Source organism: Propithecus coquereli, unplaced genomic scaffold (genome assembly GCF_000956105.1).
Source record: "Propithecus coquereli isolate 6110/MARCELLA unplaced genomic scaffold, Pcoq_1.0 Scaffold120, whole genome shotgun sequence".
NCBI classification, from domain to species: domain Eukaryota; kingdom Metazoa; phylum Chordata; class Mammalia; order Primates; family Indriidae; genus Propithecus; species Propithecus coquereli.
The window spans coordinates 1,777,179-1,797,677 of NW_012136081.1; the positions used below are offsets into that span (position 1 = coordinate 1,777,179).

Here is a 20,499-nt window from a genome sequence, read left to right on the forward strand (position 1 = left end):
TCATGCCTTTGCCTCCCAGAACCCACCTTGCCAGGCCACAGCCCCTTGCTATAGAATTCTTCACCAGCAAAACAGCTCAAGGAACTCCAGCATGGCTGCATATTCAGGCCCATATGTTCTGACTGGGTGAGGAGAGTGGACAGTTAGCAGAGATTTCCAAAGAAAATATATGAACTATGGTTCTCACTGTCAGTATTTACTGGGAAATGTTGTGGGCCTGGAACCAGCTTGTAGAATGTCCTCTTCAAAGTACAAAGGAATTTCTATAAAGCAGTAGCACATGGAGAAATAATAAGATTGCACTGTATTATGCTGACTGCTAATGCCATAGTCATGTTTCTGCTGCGCCTGGCTCTAGCCATGCTAATCGTATTTGCTCTTTAATGGCACTGTGCCCTCGTCCATCATGTCTCTGTCTGGAATGCCCTGCTCTCATTGACCATCTCCTCACCCCCATTATGACAAAATCCTACTCATCCATCAAGGCCCCATTCAAATGTCACTTCCCTATGAAGCCTTCCTTGACTAACTACTATCCACTCCATTCATATCCTCAGTAACCACAGCACTGTATATGGACTCATGGGGTAGTCTTATCACATTGTGTATAATATTTAATTTGTATGTCAATTTTACCTCATGGATTATACATTTCTCCAAGATAAATTTAAGGTCCTCCTGGTTTCTGGAACCTCAATATTCTGTCCTTGGCAATAGTAGGCACTCAGTAACATGGTAAGTTAAACCCAGCTTGGTTTGTTCTTGGCTCTTAAATCTCATGATTTTAGAGGGATAGTGATTAGGAAGGAGAAATGGAAAAAGGACAGTCCTAAAGACAGAAATATAGAACCTGTCTGGACAGTCAGAAGCCAGGCCCCAGTGCTGATATAAAATCAGTTCACCAGCAAATAGCATTCAGATCGCCAAGCTGTGTAGGAATAAAGTTTAAGACTCTCCTTGGTCCTCTTTTAATCAGAACAAGGAAAGAAAAATCCAGCAAGAATGGCAGGATACCCTGGATTCTGATATCACTGATGTCCAAGAAGAGGGTAGGTTCTGGGAAATTTGTATTTATTCTCCTTTAATAATCACCCTGTCCTGTGTAATTCTCTGGTGAGCAGAACAGCAGAGAGCTCTGAGTCTGGACACACTCAGGGTAATGTGCCTTGCTCCCGTGGAGGTGCTTGTTGGCCATCTTCTGGTCCAGGGGTCTGTCCTACAGTAATAGAAGCCTCCCAGCTGCCAAAAAGAGTGAAAGGAGGCAATGCATGCCTGTCCTCCGCTTCTTATGGTGAAGTTGATGCTCCCATGATTGCAACACATTTCCAACTGGGGTGATAAGTTTTATAGAAAAGTTTGGAGGGATGTGCTTCCCTTTTTTGTGCTGTTGAAGAACAATCTCTGGGAAGCTGTCTCTCCTCTTTTCTTGGGGCATTAGTATTAACATTGAAGGTGCAGATGGATGTTCTGCAGGGCTGGGAATGCAAGTCAAGGTATTACTCTTCTACCTTGCTGATCTTTTACCCAACATGAGGATTCAATGGGAACTGTAGTTATCACAGAAGCAGGGGTTATGTAAGCAAACGAGTTCTTCAAGTTGTCATTCCATGTGAAGTCGTATCTATCAGCCATGGTGGGTAGCTGGGACTTGAGCTGTGTAAATAACTCAGGAGCCTGAGTGAGTACTCCAAGATCAGAATAGCATCTTACTTAGCTGAGAGGAAATTGGGAAGGTCAAAACAAACAATTCACCTGGCTTTAAAGTAATCTTGGTATAAGGCTGCCCTTATTTCATGCTGAGTGTCCTGCCTTCTCCTACTCACACAAAAGCAGCCTATGGACTAACACTTTTTCCTGCCTGAGTGTTTTCCTTACAGATTCTAAGTTGGGGGACAGCCTGGCAGGGCCAATTGTCCCACCATTGCAGCAGAGCAGTCCACCTCCACCTAAAGAACTAGGAACCAGTGGTTTCTTTGGGTTTCTAAGGTAAGACAAACTTCTCTCCTGCCATCAAACTGAGATCCAGCTCCAGAGTGGCATTCTAGTTCCAGAGTTCGCCTCATCGAATCTCTCATGGTAATTAGAATAGAGAAGAAAGCAGATTACTTGCAGAGATTTCTCACTGATGTCCAGGATAGATGATGGAAATGAGATTGAGAACAAAAGCCCTAATTGTGAATTTAGACTGTGTCATATTCATTTTTATACAGCTCATCCCCACCCTGGCATGCCCAGCAAGGGCCTGGTTCTGTAAACATTGCTTAAACAGAGACTATTCTTATTTTACTTGGGTCATTCAGATGATTTGATTACTAAAATATTTCCATTCTCCCCTCTGAATCTAGCTTTGTGTCTTCAGAAGATAGCAAGTCCCTCTATCTGTCTAGAGCTCAGCCATCCTATTGCAATCCTTTTTATTTCTTCCTCCTGAGTATAATCTAATTTGGGTACCTTTTCAAATGCTGTTCCAGACTTGAATTTCCATTCAGTGGTTCCCCAGAGCAAAAATGCCCTAGCTAATGAAGCACTAATGGGAATCGGGAAGAAGGGAAGGAGACCTTGTAGAATCTCAGACTACTCTGCTCTCATTCCTGCAGCTCTCTCTTCCCGTTTCGATATTTCTTCAGGAAGAGCAGCCAATAGTGAGCCTTCCAAATGCAGCCGCGGAAAGAGGATCATCTCTTGCAGTGATTCCTCCCGAGCCATTCTTCCCCCAACTCCATCCTTTTCTTATGACACTTCAGCCATGGGGAATGAGGGCACCAAACTGAGTCCTCTTGTGAGTTTGTCCTGTTCTCTGCCCCTTTATAATTGAATTTGTTTCCTATTTAAAATATTAAGAAAAGAATGAAACTTTCTAAAATGCTCTGGCCCTGAGGGCCAGTTTAGGTCTTTTGTCTCTAGCACTTAGGATTCTAATAACAATAAATTATTTATGAAGAGTTATTGATTGAATTTAGTGAAGTAGAGAGAGTAAGAGAGAAAACTCGTCCCTCAAGACACAGAGAAACAATGCATGAAACTTCCTCTACGTCTGCCTGGTTGCCGTTTACTGGATCACTTTGGGTGGGTGAGTCTGTACCTGACCTCAACCCTTAAACATCACTGCCAGGGGTTAGGGAATGGGGTTTTGCAAGACTCACTGTCCTGAGTCCTGCTGACCCAAAAGAAATCTATTCCTCAATTCACCCACATTGGCCCCAAAGGGTAGCCTCTCCATAGGTAAAATGCTTCCCACCTACCTATCCCTCTGGTCTGGCTCTTTGACAGTAACGCAGCTTAGTTTATTAGATTAATTGGAAGTCAGTCCTTAGGGCCCCTGGAGAAGGCCTGGGCGTCTGAGCTCTGTCTTCAGCTGAAGAGCTGATCTGAGCTGACAGACAGTTTAGACTTGTGTAGCTTCAGAGGACCAAAATAATCAATAGGAATTTAAGGAAACTCATTTTAGCTCAGGACATAGGAATCACTTTTTAACTGTTAGAGATGTCCAATGTTAGAATGGGCTATGTCCTGAGGTAATCAGCCCTTATCACCCAAAGGCGTTAAACAGAGCTGATTATCTGTCACATGCCAGAGTGTTTCCCTAAAGAGTAGGAAATTGGGGGCTGGACTGCTGAGGTCCCGCTGAGTCCCCTTAATTCACTGCCTTAGCCTTTGTTGGGGAGAGGAAAAGAGGTGGACTCCAGTGCCCCAGCAAATGAGGACCCAGGGCCTGAGGGGAGCAAGGACTGGAGGGAAACTGTGGGGTGTGGGGATTTGAGACTTAGCAACATTGGTAACACCAATTCCTCTCAAACTGTGTTTACAGCCTTCGCTCTACTATCCCAAACATGGCCTACTTTACAAAGCTGCTGAAAGGCACAACTCCAAAATCTGGAGATCTGAGTGCTCATCCTGGCTCTGACTAGCTTACATTGAAACTTTGGGAAAGCCGCTTTCCTCTCACGTTCTTATTTTCTCATCTGGAGATGGAGAGGGTAGGATTTGTCCTATAAAGTGCCTTCTAGCTCTAGAAGTCTGTGTGACAGGTCAGTGAGGCAGTGACCCTGGGGGGAGCTGTCCAGAATCACCTCAGCTTCCTTCAGATCTCCACTCTGCCCCAACCTCTCTGGCTACTGCTGGCCAGGGGTCTTTTTCCAACTTGTCACATTCTTGCCCCAAGTATAATTTAGTACCATGGATGGATGGTAGGAGATTTGGGTTCTATTTTTTTGTTTTGTTTTGTTTTGTTTTGAGGCAGAGTCTCACTCTGTCACCTGGCCTGGAGTATAGTTGGTGTCATTGTAGCTCACTGCAACCTCAAACTCCTGGGTTCAAACAGTCCTCCTGCCAGCCTCCTGAGTAGCTGGGACTATAGGCACAGATCACAACACCTGGCTAATTTTTCTGTTTTTTGTAGAGAGCGGGTCTCACTCTTGATCAGGCTGGTCTTGAACTCCTGGCCTCAAGCAATCCTTCTGCCTTGGCCTCCCAAAGTGCTAGGATTATAGGTGTGAGCCACCAACTACACCTGGCCAGAGATTTGGGTTCTAAACCAGTTCTGACATTAACTAGCTGTGTGACTTTTAGTAACTTTCCTTCTCTAAGTCTTAGTTGCTTGACCTGTAAAACCAGAGCTGGACTAAACCATCAGATTTCCTGGGGTGGACAGCTTCAGGCTTGCAGGAAGGAGTCAGGTCGCTGTTATTCCAGAGACTAGCAGGACCGTCCAGCTCAGAGCCCCACTCTATAGCTGACCCCCAGAATGAGACGTCAACCACTAGACACTGTGGAAGTAAAGTTCTGAAACAAACTTAGTAACCCCCCAACCTCCCTGGCTCTGCCACCAAGCACACCTCAGGAGACCCCCAACCCCAGTGTAATTTCCCTTGTCCATAAGACACTTCTTCCTCAGTCCTTTTCCTCTGCAGTCAGTAAAAAACACAGGCAGGGCTGAATTTAGTGGTTTTAAGGTTGGGTTGGCGAGGCCCTGAATAGGGAAGCATCCTGCCCAAGGTCACACAGCAAAGAATAGAACCCAAGTGGCCACAATTTAGCCAGCAGTCTCAACCCCCGTACACACACACTGCATACTCCACCCACTCCTGGGCTTTTCTTCACATCTCGCTTCCCCAGCCCTGGACTGAGGGCAGCTTTATGGACAGAGAGAAGCCAAAAGCGGCAGAAGCTACTCTCTGAGGACCACGCCTCAAAGAACAGGATCTCCCAGGTGGGATTGTGCTGAGGCTTCAGACTGGGAGGCCGGCCTGAAAGCAGATCTCCAAGAGGGCGTGGCTCCAAAACTGCTGGCAAATATAAAAGTCTGGAGAGCCGGCACCAGTCTGCAGACCAGCAGGAGGCACAGGGAGACTGCAAGCCACTCTGCTCCTGGGCCTTGGAAGTGGTGAGCTCCCCGAGGCAGGAGGAGCTCTGGGGAGGGCCTGGGGATATGGACGAGGGCCCTGCAGGCCAAGACGGGGCAGATGGAGGGAGGAAGATGTTCGTGTGCCAGATGGTGAGGGGAATTCCAGGGGAGAATCACCGCACAGAGGGCTGACACACAGGTCCCACCTGGAGACAGCTGCTCACACACACATCCATCTAGAGTGACACAGGCAGACACACACACATACACACTCAGATACACCTCACCTGTCAGAAAGACTAAGCCCTGGCTCACTCACCTGGAGGCATGCAGTATTTAAAGAATTCCCCTTCCCACCTGCACACCCACAGAATCTACCCACTGTGTTGCAGATGCCTATGGCGTCCCCCCAAACCCTGCTCTTCTGCCTGCTAGTCCTGGCAATCCCTGAAAGCTGGGGTCAGGAGACAGCCATCCCAGGCTGCCACATGCACCGTGAGTAACTCTGGGACCAGAGAGCTAGGAGGAGTGGAAGTTCTGGGTGGGAGCAAAGAGCTGATAGATCAGACCGTGGGGCAGGCAGCTTCTACATAGACCCGCATGGAGGCACCAACAACAGGATCTGGGGCAAGCCTTTGCAGAGGCACCGTCTGCCACTCGCCCATCTCCTTCTAGCCTTCAACGTGACAGTGCGAAGTGACCGCCAAGGCACCTGCCAGGGCTCCCATGTGGCACAGGCCTGCGTGGGCCACTGTGAGTCCAGTGCCTTCCCTTCCCGGTACTCTGTGCTGGTGGCCAGTGGCTATCGACACAACATCACCTCCGTCTCTCAGTGCTGCACCATCAGCAGCCTGAAGAAGGTGAGGAGGGCCCAAGTCTGGTGGGGGAAAACAAAGGAGAGGGGGATCCAAGACGGCCCTGAGACAGGGCCCTGGAACAGAGTCCCCTCTCCTACAGGTGAAGGTGCAGCTGCAGTGTGTGGGGAACCGGAGGGAGGAGCTCGAGATCTTCACGGCCAGGGCCTGCCAGTGTGACATGTGTCGCCTCTCACGCTACTAGCCCACCCTCTTCCCTCCTTCCTCCCCTGGGTCACAGGGCTTGATGTTCTGGTGGGAAAAACCTGGGTCTGGGACTTAAAAACTGGGAGTTCCAACTCTGCTAGTTACTTGCTATGGGATTTTTTTAAATGAAGGGGTTTCTCCAACTCTGACCCTTTTAAGATTTTGCAATTGTCACCTTCTGGGAAGGGGGAAGATTCTGCCTTTGCTCTGCCTCTTCCTGGCCCTTCTAACCAGTCTTTTATCATTTCACTTTCCTCTTTGCCCCTACCCCTAAATAAAGCAAGCAGTTCTTGAGTTTCTTTCTTTATTAAGTCTACCCCCCAGCCAGGGGAAAGGGGATAGACCATTATTACTGTGACTCTTACCCCAGGACACTGTGAATCTTTTCTTGCCTGTGCCCTCACCCCTCCCCGTGCCCAATAAATAAAAAGGGGACAAGGAAGTACAGGGCGAGGGAGGGGAGGGAAGGAAGATGCCCCAGGCCCAGGACAGTATCTGTGTTGAGGGTGAGCTGGGCGAGAATAAATAGACCATGGACCCCATGGTGGGATGAGGAAGGACCTCGAGCTGGCCCGAGGCAAGGGCAGGTGAGGCGCTGAGTGTCCTTGCCCTAGGCTGGGAGCAGGGGGTAGGAGCCTGCCTGCAGCCTGGAGCCCAGCTTTGCAGGGCAGGGGAAGATCCCTGACGGCAGCTTCCTGGTCAAGCTTGCCCTGGTCAAGTCCTGCCATACAGGCCTGAGAGTTCTGTTACTAAGACCACCATCTCCTCTCCTCGTCTCCCCCCAGTGAAAGCTAGGCTGGGCAGGGAGTCCTCAGAAGCCACTCTGGCCAGGCCAGGCCAGGGGGAGGTGTGTGTCTCTCTGGGCCCCTGGGCAGGAGAAGGGATGGAGGGACTGGCGGCTCTGGGTTTAGCTTCTCCCCTTCTGAGGGGCTCTCTAGCTCTGACCCCCACTGGTTGCCACCTGGGGTGTAAGCCGCTGGAGGGGGGCCTCCCTGGTCCCCTGGGCTCCCTGTAGCCGGCGTAGCTGCAGCTCCTCCAGGCCTTGCCACAGCTCCTGACGCTCCCGGGCCTTCTGCTGCTCCCTGGGGACAGAGGGTGAGGCAGCTCCCCTGCCCGGGCCCCTCCACAGTCCAACCTCCCTCACCACTGCCCACCTGCAAAGGCGGGGCACAGAACCATTTTCTGTTCTGGGACTCCATAGGAACCATCTGCTTAGGGAAGAGAGCTGAGGACAGACTTATCCCAGCCTGCAGTCATGGAGATGAACAAGCCTAGCTCTGAGTGGCCCCTGGCTGAAGGGTAGGAAGCTACAGGGAGCCAGAACAGGTCGATGCCTGGAAGAACTACTTGGAAGAACGACTAGAGGATGAAGTGGGCAGCCAGGCACAGGACGGCCCAGCACTTGGCAGGAACGGGGGAGAGACTTTCACATCTGATCAGACAGGGTTTGGCGGGGGTCCTTTAGGGTTCCCTCCAGCCATGAGGGTCTGATTCCTTCCTGCTCGTCTCCCTCTCCCCCACACCTAACCCCCCACCACACTCACTGCTGCTTTTCCAGCTTGTAGGAGGCTGTGAGTTCATCAAACAGCTTTCCATTCATCTCCATGAAAGTCTTGAGCACATTGTAGATCAGAGATACGATGGTTCTTGGCAGAGTCAGGGGAGAGGGTTGGGGAGATGAGAACAACTTCAGTTTGGCCCCACCCTTCTTGCCGGCATTCTGCCTATCCCTGCTCCTCAAACACAGCACATAGCCCAGAACGCCACAGCACTGCCCACCTCTCTGTCCTTTCACCGCCCCCCCGGCCATCTTCTGATGCTTTCTCTGATCCTCTCCAGCTAGGAGTAGCCCCGGGGTCCAGATTGACTGACCCAGGTCCCAGTTTCTGTGGGTTAGGTCAAGGCTTGGGGACTCACTGGTTCCAGTGCTCCTTGGAGACTTGGTAGAGGGTCCCAAACACAGCAGGCAGCACAGTGTGGCAGTTGTCCTCAATGAGGCTCAGGATATACTCATTGTTCCAGAAATACAGAGCCCGCTCTGCAACCTGGGGCAGAGGAAATGGCACAGTGAGCCTGGCAGTGGCTTCCTGTGTGTATGCAAGGTCTGGTATCCATCCCTACCCAAAACCTAGGCCCCCTGACCTCCATACACCCCACCCTCAGGGCTTATCTGACCCACTGGAGGAAGCAATGTGGCGAAGAGAAAAGAGGACTGGATTTGAAGTGCAGTGCTCAGGGGCAAATCGTAGCTCCACTGCAGACTCTGCTCTGTCTGAGTGATCGTGGACAAAGGCATTTCACCTTTCAGCCTCAGTTTTTTCTCATCTGTAAAATGGGGCTAATAATACCTACCTCCATAGGACTGTTGTAAGAATCAAATGAGACACTGGACTTTAAGGTGTTTAGTAAACTGAAGTACCAGGGTCACCGTGAGGAAGAATTGACTTCCAGGAGGTCATGGCTCATAAGAATGGAGAAAGTCTGTGCACGCATGCAGGAGAACATGAGTTACAGTAGCTGGGAAGATGTGGGGAAGCCTGGCTGGTTCCGAAAGTGGATCTACTGAAATCTAAGGCCACTAAGAAAAGGGGGCAATGGTCACAATCCTCCACCCTACTCTGAAGCACACTTCAGTTTACCAAACATGTCTACATGCACAATCTCTTCAGTCCTCATCACCCCTCTGTGCAGAGATTGTTGTTGGCCCATTTTACAGATGAGGAACCTTAATCAGAACCGGAGTGGTAAAGTGATTTGCCCAAGGCCCCTCAACAGAAGGCAGATCTGAGGCTTGACCCTAGGCCTCCTGGTCCTAAGTCCAACATCTCCCCATTATCAGACCCAGGACTGGAGGAGAAACTGAGGACGGAGGGAGCTGGGCTAGGTCGACTGGCCAACCCTCCCAGGCCATACCCCTGCTCCCACCCCACACGTCCCACCTCACACCTGGAAATGGGGGCTGGAAACACAGCGAGCCACCTGCTTGAAGAGAGGCTCCTGGATCTTCACGAACTGGGAGGGCTCGATGACATCAAGAATCTCTTCCATCTCCCCCAGAAACATCACCTGGGTGGGGTGGGGGAGGGAACAGGGACAGAGGGACAGCAGCTCACATCTCTCTCCAACACACACACGCCTGACTGCCTCTGGAAGCCGAGCCCTCCCAACCTCCTTCTGGTGGGCATCAAAGCCCTTCATACCTCCTTCTGGGTGCAGGTTTTTGGCCAGTATTTGAGCAGCCCCCGGATCACCTGTGGGGGTTGAGGCAGAAAGGAGTCAGACCTGCAGAGGTGAGGGGCCCACCTCCCGCCAGAAGTACTCACATGCTCTGTCAAGGTGGCATCCTTCTCCAGGAACTGCACCACACAGTATGCCAACTGCGAGGGGTGAGGGGTGGAGAGAAGGAAGACAGGGGTCAGGAGGCGACCAGGTGCCAAGGACTGGCTTCCGAGGACAGGATGCCACACTGCTCACTTACTGCCTCACTCCCTTACTCACCAAGCATTTACTGCCTGCCTAGGATGTACCAGGCCGCAGGATCGGTGTGCTGGGAATACAATGATCTCACGGAGGAAATATTCAGCAAACTAATCCTTATAAATTTTACAGAAGGTTCCATAATAGAATTCTTTTTTTTGGAGACAGAGTCTCACTGTGTTGCCTGGGCTAGAGGGCCGTGGCGTCAGCCTAGCTCCCAGCAACCTCAAACTCCTGGGCTCAAGCGATCTTACTGCCTCAGCCTCCCGAGTAGCTGGGACTACAGGCATGCGCCACCATGCCCGGCTAATTTTTTCTATATATTTTTAGTTGTCCAATTAATTTCTTTCTAATTTTAGTAGAGATGGGGTCTCACTCTTGCTCAGGCTGGTTTCGAACTCCTGAGCTCAAACAATCCGCCCGCCTCGGCCTCCCAGAGAGCTAGGATTACAGGCGTGAGCCACCGCGCCCGGCCCATAATAGAATTCTGTATCAAAATCTTTGGGAATATAGAAGGAAGAGAGTTTAACTCTGCCTAGGGCGGGTAGAAAGGGAAGGGGCTGGGGAAGCTTCACAGAGCCGATGTCTGAGGTCAGCCTTAAAGGGCCAGAATTCTCTGAGGTAGGTGGAAAAGAATTATAAAGTGGGATAGGATCCCATGACCTCCAGGCCCCACGGGCTGCTCTGACGCTGTCAGAAGGTCCTGCTGCATCAGGGCCAGGGCTGGGCCTCACCTGGGCATGAAAGACAGACAGCGACTTGACAGAGTGCAGGGGAATCAGGACGCGAACCAGGAACTGTTTGTGCTCCGTCTTCAGGGGCAGCGCAAAGCCATTGATGATGCTGAGGATTGGCAGAAGAGAGGGGAAGGGCTCAGATGACCCAGCCCCAATCCCTCCTTCCAAAATCCTAAGCTGCCGCGGAGGGCCAGGGATAATCACCTTCCTAAGATTTCCAGCAGCTCAGCCACGCCATTGAAGTGCTCGAGTTCATAGATGAATCTACAAGAGGAAGAGAAGAGCAGGAATGCTGAGAGTAATCGGAGTAGGCCCAGCCCCACTTAGGCATCCTGCCTGCTTGACCCACTCTCACCCACACTACTTATCCAACCCTCTCCCAACCCAGAGCCTGCGGTCCCTTCCCAATGTCCCAAACCAGGCCCCGCTGAGATCTGTACCCACCTCTGAAACACCCTTCTCAGCCCGGCCACCTCTGCCACTGAATCCCCAGCTCAACCCTCTCTGCTGTGAAGTGTTCCAGCCCATCTCTTCCTCCCGCAGACCCTAATCCTCATTAGCTGATCCCTGTCCAGCCTGTAGGCACCTAGCCTACGTCCTTCACTCTCCGTGCCAGTCGACCAAAAGAACGACAAACACTTAGAGCATCTACTCTATGCCGCATCATTCTCAAAATTATCCCAGGAGGTAGGCCTTACTAAATCCATTATACAGATGAAGAAATCAAGACTCAGCAGTTAATAAGCAGGGAATCTAATGGACCACAAGCTCCTGGAGGACTGAGATTGCGTCTTGCCTATCCTGCAGCTGCTGACAATAAAAGCTAATGTTTCAGAGTCCCGACCTCAGTCCAGGAGCTATACTGAGTGCTTTGGAAGCAACACCTCATTTCACCTTGACAATGGTTAGTACTGGTAGCATACCCCTTTTAAAGATGAGGAAACTAGGATATAGCTTAAGTAATTTGCCCGAGTCCACCCAAATACTGGAACCAAACTCAAATGCAGGCCATGTAACTCCAGAGCCATGGTCTCAACCACAAGGCCATGTGATCCCCAGAGGCCCACTGCGTGCTGGTGCTCAATATACGTTTGCAGAAAGAGTCTCTCTTTGGCCCAGTGCAATAAAGGTCAGAAAATTTAGGCCCTATCTTAGGCCCCCTGCACTGACCTAGTCCCTACTTCATTTCCCTCGGTCTCTACTTTCTCATGTGTAAAATGGAAATAAATACCCGCTCTCTGCTGAGCGGGTAGCTTCACAGAGCCGATGTCTGAGGTCAGCCTTAAAGGCAGAACCTTTGTATAATCAATACTACGTAATATGTTACCAAGAAAGAACTTCATGAACCAGAGTTCCATAAAGTCCCTACAGCCTGGGAGCCTTTGCCTCCATCTTCTCCCCAACAGCTCTCTCTCTCTCCCCTGGTCCCTGCCAGGCAGGCAGCAGCCACTCACCGGAGGAAGATGTGGTTGCACTGTTTGCGGATGTAGGCCCGGAGACCCAGGAACTTGCCGTAGACCCGGTGCAGGATGGTCTTGAGGTACTCACGCTCCCTGGGGTCCTCACTATCAAACAGTTCCAGGAGCTGTAGAACCCAGGGTTGGGATCAGGTGACAGGTCAACCCCACGTTGTTGCCATCCTATCCCAGGCCCCTCAGACAACCTGCCCCTGCCTTATGTTACCACCCAGCCTGGGCTCCCCACTTCACCATCAGAACAAACTTTTGATCCACATATCTCTTGGCCACGGACGGCTGGAAGTCTGGGCTCTCCAGGAAACGCAGGAAAAACTCATATACCAGCTGGTGGAGGGGGACAGACAAAAAGGTGAGTTCAGCAACAGCCTCACCCCCTTACCCCACCCTATAGCCCTCATCCAACAGTCTAGGGGTTAAGGAGATCCTCTCCCTTCTCCTCAGATCTCTTCCAAAACTTGGACCCCTGCCATCTCCAACCCTTCAGACCTGCAGATGTGGCCACGAAGGTTCAAGGTTGGGCTCATCCTCTTCAGGGTCAAATTCAGGGTTCTCACTGGGTGGCAGGGTCCGGAAGATATTCACTGAGATCTGAGGGGCAGAAGCCAGGGTGTTCCCTCATTCAAAGTCCTAATGGCTCGACCTCAGCACCCACCCCAGCAAGCAATTCATTCCTTGGGCAATCATCACCTGAACACCTAGTTTGCGCAAGCCCTGGGCAAGAGGCTGGGGACCCAAGGATGGACAAGACACATCCCTGCCTTCTAGGCAGGTACAATCCAGTGAGGAAGACAAAAGTCAAAAGCAGTAAGATCTACAGGCATTTTGCGCAGAAAAGGGGAGATTTCTAGCTTGGGCACTGAGAGTGGCTTCCTGGGAGAGGCAGCATCTGAGCCAGGCCATGGAAGGTAAGGGGGGGGGAAGGGCACCCCAAGCCTTGGGCAAGCATAAGCAAAGGTGTGGAGGTGGGACAGGCCAGGAGGCCCTGAGTGGGTGCAACACAGCAGGGTAAGGGGTGGGGGGTGAGGGGTTAGAGCTGAGATGTGGACCATGAGGCTACACCAGAAAGTGAAGAGTGTAGTGTTATTCTCTGCACAGTGGTCCTGTGGGTATGTCAGTAGGGTTCATACGCCCCCTAAACTGTCCGTCAGAGGCTGGGTGCCAGGTGCTTACCATGCGGATGATGTCTGGGTAGACAGGCTCAATGAGGACACCCCGAGTGCTCCCTACACACTCCACCAGCTCATTGAGTGCTGCCCGCTTCACCTCCTTCCCCTTTAGGTCGGCCACACAGTCCAAGAAGTCAAACATTACCCCACACTGGGCCAGCTTCCGGCTCAGCAGCTCATGCAGCTCAGAGGCCGGCACATCTGAGGAGGGAAGGAGGGGGCTGAGCCGGGGCCCCAGCTGCCACAGTGCTGGGCAGGGGTGGACCCTCCTAATCCCTAAGGCTGGTTCTCAAGGCCACCTCTGCTGCCCCCAGACCCCATGCTCTGTGCCATCTCCCCCACCTTGCAGGAGCAAACAACACCTGTCCCATCCTCCATTTCTAGGGGTTAAGGGAGCTTCTACTCTTCCTCCTAACTCAGGCTCAGAGAATTACGATGGCCTGATTTTAAAGCAAGATCACAAGCCCTGGACATGTGGGCTTTCCACAGGTGCCCCAAACAGCCACTACCTCCTTCTCATAGGTGGCACCCTGCTCTAAGTGCCACAAGTGGGAAGGGGCTCAGGGCCAAGGATCTCTAGGGTGACTTCTGGCTCAGCCAGTCCAGCCCTACAGGCCAGGGGTGGGGATGGAGGCCACATGGCGATCACAGGGAGCCATGCCAAGCACCTGCTCCAGGTCCCCAGCAGCTGGCTGGGCTGACAGTGGCCTCCTGGAACCCAGGCTGCAGGCCCCACCCTTAGCCCTGGTCTGCCCCCCAGGGTGGTGCCACCTTCAGATGCCCCACCTCCAGGGATGACAGGCCAGTCAGGCCATGCGTCAGCATAGAGGGCTAGGGGTCAGCTGCTTCTCACAGCCGGGCTTGCTGGTCCCCTCTGGGGCTCAGGTACCCCAGCAGCCAGCAGCTAGCTCACCTTTGAGCAGGGGCAGCGCTGTGAGCTCTTGCTGATTGCTCTGATAGCGGAACTGAGAAGAGCTGTGCGAGCGCCGGGGCCGGGCCCTGCGGAGGGAACGGCGGGAGAAGCCGTCCACCTTGTCGGGTGGGGGCACAGGCGACAGCCCTGGGGAGGAGGGGCTTGTGGGGGTGCTTGCAGGGGGCAACTTTGTCTCCATGGCGGACAGGCAGCAGGTCAAGCTTTCAGAGCCCTTGGGGTTCTCTCTGGGCCTGGAGGATGCTGGGTGAGGCTGGGCAGACTAACTTGGGTCCATCCTGTCGGAGTGGGGGGGGGCACAACCACAGTCCTGGGCCCCCCCCCAGGCCTTTGGCAACTGCCCAGTCCTGGGGGGCAGGCAGGGTAGAAAGGAGGATGGCTCAGGTCCTTCCTGGGGGTCCTGAAGAGTCCAGTTAGTGTTCCCACCCTGGCTTTTTTGAAAATGAAGTCCGGGCAGAAAGGTCAGCAAGAAAGAGACAGAGAGAGCCAGTCAGTTCTTTCAGGACAGACAGCCTATGGGGCTGCAGCTGAGAGCCTATGTCTTCTTTTCCCTCCTATTCTTGCCCAGACCCTAAAACAGGAGTGCAGCCCCCTCCCATCGTGGACATCTTTCTCCCAGACTGAAAGGCCCCAGGCTCGAAAATAACCGCTCCGAGAATAGGGCCTATCCCCCAAGCCAGTCCCTACTCAGAATGGGAACCCCTTTCTCATCCCTAGCCCTTTACAGAATGAAACCCTGCTCCACTAACACCTGCCACTGTGGGCGCCCCCAAGATCGAGGCCGTATCCCCATGCTAGCCCCCTCCTAGAACCCGGCACCCTCCCCCACCTGAGCTCCTCCTTCATGGCCCCCCAAACCTCATGGGGGGGGAACACACTCACTTCTCAGAAACCCAGACTTTGGTCGCCGACCCCTGGAGGCTGCCCGTGGGGAGGGGGGCGGTGGTTCAGGGCTTCTTTGCGGCGGTTCCGCTCCGGGCGCTGGGACTGGGCGGCGGCGCTCCTGGGTTCTCTCCCGGGCTCCGGGGGGGCTGCAGCATGCCCCCAGCTCAGCCCCGGGTCGGGGCCGGGCAAATGGCGGGCTCCACGCTGGCCTGGGCAGCACGCGGACCTCGGCTGAAGTCCTGGGACTCCGACCCAGCGCGGTGCAGCGCAGTGGGAGCCACGGCTCGGTGCGCACCGGCACCCGCCGCCCAGCTGCTCAGGATGACATCAAGTCACCTCCCCCCGCCCGGCCCGCACCTCCCCGCGGGCTGGGGGGCGGGGCCTGCGACAGGGAGGCCCCGGGGGCTGCTGGGAGATGTAGTCCCCACACCCTTTAAGGGGAGCTACCAAAGCGAAGGGGTAAACCCTAAAGGAGGACTCCGGGCAAAGGCTGCAGCTTTTGAAGCCAGAGAGCAGAGTTGGATGGGCTGTAGCTGGGGACTGGACTCCTGGCTCTGGAAGGGAGACTGTATAGGGAAAGAGGAGGACTCAGGAGTTTGCATCTGGAAACTGGTGGGGGGAAGGGCAAAAAGAAAAAGAAACTGGTGGTGATGCCAGAACACTGGCAGGAAAGAGGCCCAGCATGCTATGCCAGGCACACGGATTTGGCCTGGGTCATCTATGCCCCAGGCCATCCCCATGGGAACCCCACTGTCACCCTAAGATGGCCAGACACTTCAGAAATCCCTTGGACACCGGCACTGGACTAGTTAATTGTCCGCAATGAGTCAGTGCCTGCTGGGAGGGGTGTGGTTCACCAGAGGCTGCTGGGAAATGCAGTCCATCCTCAGGCCTGCAGTCCCCCTCCTGTCCCTTGCTGTCTATGGTGACATCATGGTCTCGAGTTTAAAGGGCCAGCCTTGGAGTGGCAAAGCATGAGAGCAGGAGGTTTTCTCTGGGGGCTGCCACCCCACCCCAGGCAATCTGGCTTCCTCATGGATCTCCCAGATTCTCTGGGCCCTAAGATGTGTGGAGAGGGTGGGGTAGAGGGAGGAGTATCTCCTTCAAAATCCTGCTGCTGGGTATCCAGGGCACAGGTGGGATTCCAGGAGTTTGGCATTCTGGCCACAAGTCCCCAGCCTACAGTCCTGGGTCCCCTTCCTAGGACCCTGGACCCCAACACCCTTTATTTCCCTGAACTCCATCCCCCTGCACTGCTGTGAAATCTTCACCCTGGAATTTTGCCTGGATGAACAACTGGTCTATGCCGAGCAGCAGGAAAGGGAGATGAGACTGGACAGTTAGGTCGAGGAGAGGGTTAGGCCCTTTTCAGAATCAGCTGCACCCTGCTTTGGGCCTTGGTGACCATTCAGTGCTCCAGAAGAACCACCTAGCCATCCTCCCTGCTGCAGAGGGAGCCTGGGTGCCCAAGAGGTGCCCACATGCTGGAGCAACAGAAAGCAGAGGTCTGTACTGAGGGCTGCAGTTTAACCAGGCTGGGATCCACAACTATATCACTGGAGACCCAGCTAGCATTCCACTGCTCAGGAATCTTCAGCAGTCCTTGCCCCCCTGGCCCTTTGTGTCCTCCTGTGTCAGTTGGGAATCCATAATCTCCTTCCTTGCCCACCTCCCAGGTCAGGAAGTGAAGCGTCTTCCACATCCCTGAACAAGCTGGGGGAGGACCGGCCCACAGAGCCTTCTATAGCTAGGCAAGGATCTCAAGGTCCAGAGAGGAGAAGGTGACACAACTTGTCATCCAAAGCTGGGACCAGGGCCTAGGCCTCCACCTCCCAGCTGGCTCCAGCCCCCCACCACAGGCCCCCCTGGGGGCCAGTGCTCTGGTCTCAAGGCCAGACTGACCATGGATGCCTGGTGCTTTGTGCAAAGGAGATGGTCCATTGGAGGATTGGGGGGCTGAAGAGTGGAGGAGAGGCATAAGACTTCTGGAAGAAGTAGCATTTGAACTGGGTCTCAAAATAGGCATAATGTCACCTGGGGGATGCAGGGTTGAAAATTCTTTTCTTAACGTCTTTATTGAGATATTGTTCCCATACCATAAAATTCACCCATTTTGGAGTCCTTGTTTATGGATATAATATTTTAGTTTTGCAAGATGAAAAAGTTCCAGAAATTGGTTCTACAACAGTGTGAATATTCTTAACACTACTGAACTGTACACTTAAAAATGGTATTAACCATCCTTTTCTTAGGGTTGTGCTACTGTCCAGTGAGTGTGTACTGAGGGCAGTACTACTAACGCCCACACGACATTCCCCTATCAACTAGAGCTTGGCTTTACCTCGGTGCAATTTTGGAAAAAAAGGTATTAAGATGGTAAAATTTATGTATATTTTACCACAATTTAAGTAAAATATGTTACATTGTGATATATGCAATGATAGAAAAATATTCAAAAGAAAACTAAAAACTAAAAAAAATCCATTTTAGTTGTACAATTCCATGGTATTTAGTATATTCATAGATAAAATTTCTTTTTTCAGTTGTGTCCAGATCCTGCTACACTCCTCATGGCTGCCCCTGAGCTACCTGGTGGAGCTCCTCTGGCCTCCTCATCTTCCTGGGGACCTCCTCCCACCAGCTCCACCCAGCCTTGAGGGATAGGCCTCTCTTTCCCCTGGAAAGCCCTTCCCTCAGATAAAATCTAAGCCTTCCAGGAAGGACCAAATCAAAAGCTACAGCCCCCAGGCCACCTTCCATGATGCCTTCCACACCTATCCTCATCCTACTGAGGAAGAATCCCAGAGGGTGTGCTATCCCTTGGGGAAGTGAGAGACTCCAGCAGGTCAGGGCCCCTGAGGCCTAGAGCATGCTGTTTGCCTGAGGAGTTCCCACCTAATCAAAGGTGGGGAGGAGGAGCCTCCCCTCTTGGACAAAGCCTGGCTCTCCCCTTATGCTCTCCATCGGGTGGAATCCTTCCCCAGACCTCTTGGGTTGACCAGGATCTAATTGTCCCATAGAAGCTCCCTAATGCAGTGCCCAGGGCCAGTGTATTTTTTAGGACCGTGGGACCTAAAGTGGGGCTTGGGACTTTATCCCAGAAATGCCCCATGGGGTCCCCATCACCACCTTCTCTCCCAGAAGAATATTGTCTCCTTTAATCTACCAGTATTTTTCATTTACTCCTTCAGCTCCTGCTCCGAGGCCTGGGCTAGGTTGCAGAATGACTGTCTTTGGAGTTGGTTTTCTGTGGAGCTTGTGGAGAAGTGTTTGGAGAAGATGGCAGAAAGACCCTGGCGCCCCCTCTCAGTCCTACCTAATCTTCTGGTCTGGCTCAGGCTCAAGAATAGACTCACAGGCACAACTCGTAAGAGACAGATGTGCAGGTTATTAATATAATGAGAGTCAGGTTCTTAATCTAGTGAGAGACAGGTGTGAGTACAACCTGACCCTGGAGTCCACCTCAGTGGAGGAAAGTAGACTTGGGAAGCACCCTCCTCAGAGGGGCGCTGGGGGCCTAGATGTAGGTAATGACCCTGTGTCCCCAGCCTTTGCACATGGCACATCCCATTCCCACAGCAGTGAATAGTCACCCCTTCCTCGACAGGACACAAGGACAACTTTTCCTGGACTCCAGGAGAATGTACCCTTTTATTCTCACTGCCCTTGTCTCTTCCCCCCCAGGAATACTGCGTTGAGATCCACTGCCTTTGGAAGAAGTGGTGCTCCACAGCACTTACGTGCATAGCCTCAGTTTCACCTCCTGTAAAAATGGGGCTATTAATAGTGCCTCCCTCGTGAGCCTACGGTGAAGAGCAGAGCAGATGAGATAAGGCACGTAAAGTAGGAAGCCCAGGGCCTAGGACATTACACAGGTTTAATTCGTGCTATCTGTTATTTTTATCAATTTAATAAACAACCCACGAGCACAGCACTGTCCTTGGCCTGTCATGGAGAGCAGGCAGATCTCTTGATTCACTCCACAAGCACTTTCTGAACGGTCACTAAGTCAGCCTACCTCTGTGAATGGGGCCTTCCCAATGATTCCTGAATTCTCTTGGAGGCTGCTCCTCAGTCCCTTCCAAGTAATAAGTTGTCCTTGCCTACTAACCTAACCCCAGGTAACAGGGCATAAAACTGGGGCTTACAAGAGAAGCAGTGACTTGCCTGAGATAGGGACTAGAATCCAGGTCTTTGCCCCCTGGGCCAGGGCAGTTGTCCTTGCTACAAGCTGACTTTTGGCATTAGATTGGCAAGAGTCCAACTCCCTAGTAAAGCTAAAACAGGACCACAATTACCCATGGATAGCCCTGAAGTCAGCCACGATGTAAGAGGTTTTGTGTGGTTAATCCTATGGAGCAAGCCTCGGGAAACTTTTTCTGTAAAGGTACAGAAAATAAATTCAGCTTTGCAGGCCTCTGTCTCAATTACTCAATTTGGCCATCATATTAATAGCAAGAAAACAGCCCTAGGCCGGGTGTGGTGGCTCACGCCTGTAATCCTAGCACTCCGGGAGGCTCAGGCAGGCGGATTGTTTGAGCTCAGGAGTTCCAGACCAGCCTGAGCAAGAGCAAGACCCCCGTCTCTGCTAAAAAAAAATGAAAGAAATTAGCTGGACAGCTAAAAACATATATAAAAAATTAGCCAGGCATGGTGGCGCATGCCTGTAGTCCCAGCTACTCGGGAGGCTGAGGCAGGAAGATTGCTTGAGCCCAGGAGTTTGAGGTTGCTGTGAGCTAGGCTGACACCACAGCACTCTCTAGCCTGGGCAACAGAGTGAGACTCTGTCCCAAAAAAAAAAGAGAGAAAGAAAAGAAAACAGCCCTAGGTGGTACTTAAGCACGGCAGTATTCCACTAAAACTTGAAATACTGAAATGTGATTTTCACATGTCATGAATTGTTAATACTTCTGATTTTTTACCAACTATTAAAAAATGTGAAAGCCTATTTTTAGTTCACAGGCCGTAAAAAACAAATAGACCCCTGCACAAGGGAGGTAGAATCCATTCTTTGATTTTAGGATTAGAGATAGGAAAAAGATAGGAAAAGCTATTATTATTCCAGAAGGGAGTCTGAGGCCTGATCAACAGCAGAGAGAAGAGAGGGTCGGTTAATCGCTGAGCACTGGGTGGTGAGGAGTGGAAAAAAAGACTTTCTAGGTGAGGGATTAGCAACCTTTATAAACCAGTTTTCTTATTAATACCTGTCAAGCGGCGACAATAATCCCTACCTTAGAGGGTTAAGAGGGTTGAGTGAGCTAAAGGATGGTAAAGCATTGTGCAAAATGCAAAAGTTTATTCACCTAATCGTTTCCACAGATGTTCACAATGACTTTATTCCTCTGAGAAGCCTTCTAGGTACGAAGTTTGATGAGACACGGTCTCTTTAAGTCTTCTCCAACCACTTAAAGTAGTTGGAC

General features: G+C 52.0%; 3 protein-coding genes across 3 annotated transcripts in view; 2 read left to right on the forward strand and 1 right to left on the reverse strand.

Annotated features, from left to right (window-relative positions):
• Window positions 1–2,946, forward strand: part of LOC105827328 (chromosome unknown open reading frame, human C11orf85) — a 49,431-nt gene extending 46,485 nt beyond the window's left edge. The window contains exons 7-9 of the mRNA XM_012665412.1: window positions 977–1,049; window positions 1,878–1,986; window positions 2,598–2,946. Of these exons, the coding sequence (XP_012520866.1) occupies window positions 977–1,049; window positions 1,878–1,986; window positions 2,598–2,643 (228 nt within the window). The 3' untranslated portion in view covers window positions 2,644–2,946. The remainder of the gene's footprint in view (window positions 1–976; window positions 1,050–1,877; window positions 1,987–2,597) is intronic.
• A 2,320-nt stretch (window positions 2,947–5,266) lies between these two features.
• On the forward strand, window positions 5,267–6,699 carry GPHA2 (glycoprotein hormone alpha 2). The gene is made up of 4 exons (XM_012665656.1): window positions 5,267–5,383; window positions 5,737–5,839; window positions 6,020–6,204; window positions 6,302–6,699. The coding sequence occupies exons 2-4, from the start codon at window positions 5,737–5,739 to the stop codon at window positions 6,401–6,403; spliced, it is 390 nt and encodes a 129-aa protein (XP_012521110.1). The 5' UTR covers window positions 5,267–5,383; the 3' UTR covers window positions 6,404–6,699.
• PPP2R5B (protein phosphatase 2, regulatory subunit B', beta) lies at window positions 6,693–15,412 on the reverse strand. The gene is made up of 14 exons (XM_012665655.1): window positions 15,077–15,412; window positions 14,177–14,621; window positions 13,268–13,464; window positions 12,584–12,685; window positions 12,329–12,421; window positions 12,074–12,204; window positions 10,824–10,883; window positions 10,617–10,725; window positions 9,729–9,782; window positions 9,606–9,656; window positions 9,352–9,471; window positions 8,323–8,450; window positions 7,950–8,051; window positions 6,693–7,487 (listed from the first exon to the last, which is right to left on the reverse strand). The coding sequence occupies exons 2-14, from the start codon at window positions 14,373–14,375 to the stop codon at window positions 7,340–7,342; spliced, it is 1,494 nt and encodes a 497-aa protein (XP_012521109.1). The 5' UTR covers window positions 14,376–14,621; window positions 15,077–15,412; the 3' UTR covers window positions 6,693–7,339.
• Between the last annotated feature and the right edge of the window lie 5,087 nt (window positions 15,413–20,499).

Coding starts and splice junctions, on each gene's coding strand:
- PPP2R5B (XM_012665655.1), bottom strand. CDS start 14,375: ATGGAGACAAAGTTGCCCCCTGCAAGCACCCCCACAAGCCCCTCCTCC. Junction 10,884..12,073: donor TGCAACCACATCTTCCTCCG/GTGAGTGGCTGC, acceptor TTCCTCTTGTAG/ATTCATCTATGAACTCGAGC. Junction 9,472..9,605: donor AAACCTGCACCCAGAAGGAG/GTATGAAGGGCT, acceptor CACCCCACCCAG/GTGATGTTTCTGGGGGAGAT.
- GPHA2 (XM_012665656.1), top strand. CDS start 5,737: ATGCCTATGGCGTCCCCCCAAACCCTGCTCTTCTGCCTGCTAGTCCTG. Junction 5,840..6,019: donor CCCAGGCTGCCACATGCACC/GTGAGTAACTCT, acceptor ATCTCCTTCTAG/CCTTCAACGTGACAGTGCGA. Junction 6,205..6,301: donor CCATCAGCAGCCTGAAGAAG/GTGAGGAGGGCC, acceptor CCTCTCCTACAG/GTGAAGGTGCAGCTGCAGTG.